General features: G+C 49.3%; 1 protein-coding gene across 1 annotated transcript; it reads right to left on the minus strand.

Annotated features, from left to right (window-relative positions):
* Positions 1-1883: 1883 nt before the first annotated feature.
* LOC136488813 (uncharacterized) lies at positions 1884-2294 on the minus strand. The gene has a single exon (XM_066485623.1). The coding sequence runs from the start codon at positions 2292-2294 to the stop codon at positions 1884-1886; it is 411 nt and encodes a 136-aa protein (XP_066341720.1).
* Between the last annotated feature and the right edge of the window lie 5412 nt (positions 2295-7706).

The following is a 7706-nucleotide window of genomic DNA, read 5'->3' on the forward strand; positions in this document are numbered from 1 at the left end:
CGTTCGTGATGGGGTCGAGATGACCCGCATGGGGCATCCTATGGCTCCTTACCCATCTCTCGGCAGCGGCCAAGCTGTCCGATCGACTTGTGTGACCCGCGGATACAGAGGATGAGATCATCCCACCTAAGAAATTAGTTAGGCAAATACGCTAGGCAGTGAACTTGTATGAAGTGAATAAGGTCTTAAGTTTTGTTATGGCCTAACAAATTTTTAGCTCTTCTCCCCTTTTCATATAAAAAGGTTAGTGCATTCTGACCCTTTCCGTTGTTGAGGCCGTAAAGCTCTAGGTACGGCCAAACAAACTCTGATCATGCTAGTGAGCAAAGGCACCGTAGCCACCGAGACGTAGGTTTCTCACAGTCCGACCAGGTTTACTTAGAGTTTGTTTCCACAACCCTAGCCTCTAGGTCTCAACGTGAGAGGGGAGCGGGCATAGAGAATGTTTGCCAGGTGGATGTACTCTTAGACGCGCGCTGACCCTTTCCGTAGCTAAGGCCAAAAAGCCTGGGGTGCGAAGAAAACTCTGATTATGCTGGTGAGCAAAGACGTCGTAGCCATCGGGGCATAGGTTTATCGCAGTCCGACTAGTTTTACTCAGCATTAGTTTCCGTAAGCCTCGCTTCTAGGTCTTAATGTGGGAGAGGGTCAGGCGAAGAGAATGTCTACCGGATATGCACACTCTTATTAGCCACCAAGTGAGGCCCGACCCCCCGCCGTTGCTAGGGTCAGGTGCCACTAAAGGTCGGGGATTTCGACAGCGAAACTGATAAGAGAAAATATGCATTTATTAAGGGTAAAAGCGACGTAGCTGCTCGATGTTCCATGCATTGATGAAGATCTCACCATCGATGGCCTTGAGCTTGTAGGCGCCTGGTCGGAGCACCTCTACGATGACGTACGGTCCCTCCCATGGTGGAGAGAGCTTGTGGTAGTCCTTGTTGCTCTAGACGAGGTGAAGCACCAAGTCTCTGACGTTGAAGGCCTGACCTCACACTCGACGGCCGTGGTACCAGCGCAATGCTTGCTGGTATTTGGCTGAGCGAAAGGTGGTGATGTCACGTGCTTCATCTAGTTGGTCCATGGCATCCTCGAGGGATGCCTCAGCTCCCTGTTCATCATACGCCCTAACCCTCGGTGCTCTATAGTCGAGGTCGGTCGGGAGGATAGCCTTAGAACCATAGACCATGAAGAATGGTGTGTAGTCAGTGGCCCGGCTAGGGGTCATCCTCCGGTTCTAGAGCACCGTGGGAAGCTCCACGACCAATCATCCGCCAAACTTGTTCAACCGGTTGAAGATCCTAGGCTTGAGGCCTTGTAGGACCATGCCATTCGTGTGCTCAACCTGCCCATTCATGTGGGGGTGCGCCACGGTAGCCCAATCGACCCGGATGTGGTATTCATCACAGAATCAAAGGAACTTCTTTCTAGTGAACTATGTGCCGTTGTCCATGATGATGGAGTTCATGATCCCAAAACGATGGACGATGTCAAGGAAGAATAGCATGGCTTGCTCAGACTTGATCGTGGAGATCAAGCGAGCCTCTATCCGCTTTGTAAACTTGTCTACGGTGACAAGCAAGTGGGTATAGCCCCCGGGCGCCCTTTTGAGAGGTCCGACCAGATCGAGCCCCTAGACCGTGAATGGCCACATGATGGGGATCGTCTAGAGCGCTTGGGCCGGTAGGTGGGTTTTGCCGAGCATAGTATTGGCTCCCTTTGCAGGTGCACACAATCTGTTTAGCATTGGCTACTGTGGTCGACCGGTAGAAGCCTTATCGGAATGCATTTCTAACTAGGGTTCTAGACGTGGAATGGTGACCGTAGACCCCACCGTGGATAACGCTCAGCAACCACTTCCCTTGTTCAAAGGGGATGCAATGCTATAGGATCCTGGTGTGACTTGGTGCGAGCCGCCGAGCCTCTGTCTTATCCATCGGTAGCACCTCATGGAGGAGGTAGTTGAGGTAAGGTATCCTCAAGTCGGCCAGAGGGTCGGACTCTATCGCTGGATCCTCATCAAGCAACATGACCTTGGGGTCGGATGGAGCCGATGGCTGGTCAGCCCTCGATCCTAGGGTAGGCGGCCCATCACCAGCTTGTTCCAGCTCCTCGTAGTGGACCAAGGGCTTGTGCTGATCGCTAGGGAAGATGCCTGTTGGAACCAGCTCTCGTCCGGACATTGCTTTTGCCAGCGCATCGGCTGCCTCATTGAGACATCTCAGGATGTGATTGAGCTCGAGGCCATCAAACTTGTCCTCTAGCTGGTGGACTTCTCGGTAGTATGTAGCCATCTTGGCATCGTTGGTAGCTTGACTCCTTCTTGACTTGGTCGATGACCAACTGGGAGTCACCCTGGACGTCGAGGCGTCGGATACCCAATGCGATGGTGATGCGTAGGCTGTTGATGAGCACCTCATATTCACCCACATTGTTGAAGGAGGGGAAATGGATGTGAACCATGTACCTCATGCATACCCCAAGGGGTGAAATGAAGACCAATACCGCGTCGGCACCTTTTTCATCAGCGATTCATCGAAGTACATCGTCCAGTATTCCTGATCAACGACTGCTGGCAGCATTTGGACCTCGGTCCACTCTACAATGAAATTAGCCAGCACTTGGGACTTGATGGCTGTCCAGGAGACTTACACAATGCCCTGACCCATTAGCTCGAGTGCCCACTTCGTGATTATTCCCATGGCGTCCTGGTTTTGGACAACCTCACCAAGGGGGAAGGACGTCATGACCGTCACTAGATGTGACTCGAAGTAGTGATGCAACTTCCTCTTGGCGATAAGGATGGCGTACAGGTGCTTCTGAATTTGGGGGTAGCGGGTCTTGGAGTCAGACAAGACCTTGCTAATGAAGTACATAGGGTGCTGTACTTTGAGGGCATGTCCCTCTTCTTCTCGCTCCACCACTAGGGTAGCACTGACCACTTGCATGGTGGTTGTAATGTAGAGTAGGAGTGGCTCTCCGTCTGTCAGAGGAACTAGGATCGGGGCCTTCATTAGAAGCTGCTTGACCATGTCAAGTGCTTCCTAGGCCTTGGGCGTCCATTCGAAATGGTCAGCCTTCTTTAAAAGCTGGTGGAGGGGGAGACTTCGTTCGCCGAGGTGCGATATGAAGCGGCTAAGCACGATGAGGCACCCTATAACTCGTTGTACCCCCTTTCTATTCTGAATCGGGCCCATCCCTGTGATGGCCGAGATCTTCTCTGGATTTGCTTCGATGCCACGCTCGGAGATGATGAAACCCAGCAGCATACCCCTCGGGACCCTAAAAACGCATTTCTCAGGGTTGAGCTTAATGCCATTTGCTCAGAGTTTTGTGAAGGTCTGCTCAAGGTTGGTTACAACCTGGTCAACCCATTTGAACTTGACTATGATGTCATCTATGTAGGCTTCAACGGTTCGCCCGATGAGGTCCCCAAAACACATGAGCATACAATGCTAGTATGTAGACCCTGCGTTCTTCATATTGAATGGCATTGTGATGTAGCAGAATGATCTGAGCAAGATGATGAAAGATGTCATGAGCTAGTCATACTCTTTCATCATGATCTGATGGTACCCAGAGTACGTATTAAGGAAGCAAAGGGTTTCACACCCTGAGGTAGAGTCGACTACTTGGTCTATGCATGGCAAAAGAAACAGATCCTTTGGACACACATTATTGAGACCCATGTAGTCAAAACACATTCTCCATTTCCCACTCTTCTTTCACACAAGAATGGGATTGGCTAACCACTCATGGTGGTACACTTCCTTGATAAACCTGGCCGCCAAAAGCTTTGCGATCTCCTTGCCGATGGCCCTGTGTTTCCCCTCATCAAAGTGACATAGGCGCTACTTCACTAGCTTGGAGCCTGGCCTGATCTTCAAGGCATGCTCAATGACTTCTCTCAGAATGCCTGGCATGTCCGAGGGTTTCCACGTAAAGATGTCTCTATTGGCGTGGAGGAAGTTGACGAGCGCGCTTCCCTATTCAGAGGAAAAGCATGGTGCCAATGCGCACCACTTTGCTTTTGGAGCCGCTGGGGTCTATGAGGACCTCCTTAGCGCCCTCCACCGGCTTGAAAGACCTGGCCGACCGCTGGTGGTCGGTTGTTTCTTTGACAACCTCCTTTTTTATGGTTGTAAGCTCCTTGGAGGCTACGATTGTCGTGGCGTGTTCACAGCACTTGACCTCGCACTTGTAGGCACGCTGGAAGGAGGTGCCAATGGTGATGACCACGCCTAGGCCTAACATCTTCAACTTTAGGTAGGTGTAGTTGGGGATGGCCATGAACTTCACGCAGCATGGTCGTCCTAGGATGGCGTGGTAGGTTCTATGGAACCCAACCACCTCGAAGGTGAGGGTCTCCATCCTATAATTAGATGGATCCCCAAAGGTGACGGGCAGATTGATCTACCCAAGTGGCACGACCTGCTTTCCAGGCACGATGCCATGGAAAGGTGCCCTGGTCGGTCGGATGCATGATCGGTCGATGCCCATGGCGTTGAGTGTCTCGGCATACATAATGCTGAGCCCGCTGCCTCCATCCATTAGTACCTTGGTGAGCCGCTTTGTGCCGATGATCAGGTCAACCATGAGCAGATATCTCCCCAGTTGTGGGACGCTCTCTGGATGGTTGGTCTAATAAAAGGTTATGGCGCACTCTGACCATTAGAAGAAGGTAGGCACAGCCAGCTCGGTCGTATAGACCTCGCGACACGTGAGCTTTTGGCGGTGCTTGGAGTCATCGGCTGCCGATCCTCCAAAGATCATGAGGCAGCCATCCAGTGTTAGAAAGCTGTCATCCCTCTCCTCGGTGTCGTCTGTGGTCAACTTGGGGTCCCTCCCATGCTCCCCCTTGTCGAAGCCTCTAGACAAGAATCACTTCATGAGGTTGTAGTTCTTGTATAGATGCTTGATGGGGAAAGCATGGTTTAGGCATGGCCCTTCAAGTAGCTTCTCAAAGTGGTCTGGGGTACCCTCCATGGCTTTCGGCCCCCCTTGCGGTCGGCAGTGGCCATGAGCGAGCCCTCACACCGTTGCTTGTTCTTATTCTTGATGGGATGGTTGGAGGCGCCTTCACTGGTGTCCTTGTCCCATTTCGCCTTGCCTTTGAGGCGGTCAAAGATCACTCCGACCGCCTCCTCGCCCAAGGCATGGCTGGTGGTGATATCGAGGAGGTCCTTGGTGGATCGCAGTCCCTTACATCCCAACTTGTGAACTAGGGACTCATAGGTGGTCCCAAACAGGAAAGCTCCTATAACATCGACGTCGGCGACGTTAGGCAGCTCATTGCATTGCCGGGAGAAGCGTCGGATGTAAGCCCGAAGGGTTTCCCCAGCCTTCTATCAATAGTTTTTGAGATCCCATGGGTTCCCAGGGCGCTTATCTATGCCCTGGAAGTTCCTACGAAGATCTCTTTCAGGTCGGCCCAACTTTGGATTCTGTTGGGCGGAAGGTGTTTCCAACCATGTTCGCGCCAAATTAGCCAGGAACAATGGAAGGTTGCGGATAATGAAATCATTGTTATCCGCTCTACCGGCTTGGTAGGCAAGCTGATAATCGTCGAGCCATAGTCTAGGGTTCATTTCCCCAGAGTATTTTGGAATGTTGGTTGGTGGTCGGTACCGTGGCAGGAAGGTGGCGTTGAGGATGTGTCGGCCGAAGGCCTGAGTCCCCGATAGGCTAGGGCTTGGGCTTCGGTCCTCACTGCTATCGTAGTGTCCGCCACAACGAGGGTGATAGCCGTGGTTAGCTCCCTCTCTCAAATCATCATGGGTACGTCTATGGGGGTCGAGGGTGTCGCGTGCGTCGCGGTTGCGGCCGAGACGCTTATGCACCGGGACTACGGTGCACAGCCTATAGTCTTGCGGCACATGGTGGACTGATGCGTCCTTGTCGGGTCGCTCTGAGGGTGTACATTGGCTGGTGTCGAGCTCACGTTGTTGAGACAACGAGCTTCGGCCTGCTGCGCCGCCGCATGCTTGAGTAGCGTGTGAATCTCACAAGGGCCCAACCATCTTTGGGCATTGCAGGCCCCAAAATCCATGACAACCCTTTTACAAAGATATAAACTGAAATCAATTTGAATCCATGTTGCTTGCCAAGCAATTTTACCATGTGTAAAGGATTTTGACAAGTTTCATGAACTCAAATTGGTAGCATTAGCTCCCCCTACATATGTACTAAGAGTTTGGATAGAATCTTGCACATACGCATAGATATGAGTTGTGGGAGAGTAATGTCTACCAAATGAATGCTAAGGTATAAAGATGGACCTTTGAAGCGTGATACCAATCGGAGTGCATCAATATACTATCACTTAGCACTATTGTTTGCTAGATACCACTATGAAATCACTTGAAAACAACACAAACTAGTACCACTTGTGAAACCAAAAAATCAAGTGTCTAGCTAAACATCCTATGCATGCGAGTATTTCATTTCATCATTCAATCCTACAACTAGCATACACCACACAAGCATATATATTGAATTTAAATTTGACAAATGCAAACAAGCATATGTAAATGCACATTCAAATGCATCAAACAAGTCCATAAGCTTGCTCCCCATACTTGTGTGCTCAAAATTTTAGTTGATCCCCTTTCTTTGTTAATATTTAAGTTGATCCCCTTCCTTTGTCAATTCTCTCCCCCTATGTTCAATCTTTTCCCCCTATCTCATATATATTTGTTCTTCTCTCCTTTGTCATCAATGACCACAAAGGTTCATTTTTAGATAGGTTAAGATTATCAAAGTCAATCAATGGGGTGAGGATCATTTTCCCAAATTTGGTTCAATCAAGAACACTTGCCAAAGATATTTAACTCGGTTTGATCCAAGGACAAGCTTCTTCACACCTCATTTCAAGGGTTATCTTGACCATGTTGAGTTAAACACTTATAGTTTGTTTTCTAGATAAAACATTAGGTTCACAAGCCCACAAACATGTCATATGCTACCACTAGATCAAGTCAAACATAGAATCAATAGTGGTACCATGCAAACATCAAATTCATTTGATTTTCATGAATGAGCCTATTAATTGTGAGGAATGACTAGATGCACTAAACAAGTTCTTAGTAAAGGATGTATGCCATGCCAACCAATTTTACCTTGCTTTGCTTGAAGGAGAGGCATGTCATATAATGGGGGGGGTGCATCAACACATATTTGAGAAATCCAATATGTTCAACTCATTCCTTAGCTTGCAAAACCTCTTCCCATCAAGTGACTTGGTAAATATGTTGGCTAGTTGATCTTTGGTGCCCACACTCTCAATGCAAATGTCCCCGTTTTGTTGATGATCTCTTATGAAATGGTGGCGAACATCAATGTGTTTTGTTCTTGCATGTTGAACTGGATTGTTGGTGAGCTCGATAGCACTCTCATTGTCACATAGTAATGGCACTTGTTTGAATCTTATTCCAAAGTCATTCAAGGTGGCCTTCATCCAAGAATTTATGCACAAAACTACCGGCGGATATGTATTTGGCTTCGACAGTTGAAAGTGCAACACTATTTTCTTCTTTGATGACCAAGATACAAGTGACCTTCCCAATAGTTGGCATGTGTGCTCTTTCTCTCAACTTTGCATCCCGCATAATCCGAGTCAGAATAACCAACTAACTCAAACTTTGCTCCTTTAGGATACTGTCGCGGGGTCGAAACCGTGGCAAGCATGTTGTTCGAGTTGGTGTCAA

This window comes from Miscanthus floridulus, chromosome 10 (assembly GCF_019320115.1).
Source record: "Miscanthus floridulus cultivar M001 chromosome 10, ASM1932011v1, whole genome shotgun sequence".
Lineage (NCBI taxonomy): Eukaryota > Viridiplantae > Streptophyta > Magnoliopsida > Poales > Poaceae > Miscanthus > Miscanthus floridulus.

Coding starts and splice junctions, on each gene's coding strand:
- LOC136488813 (XM_066485623.1), bottom strand. CDS start 2,294: ATGGCTACATACTACCGAGAAGTCCACCAGCTAGAGGACAAGTTTGAT.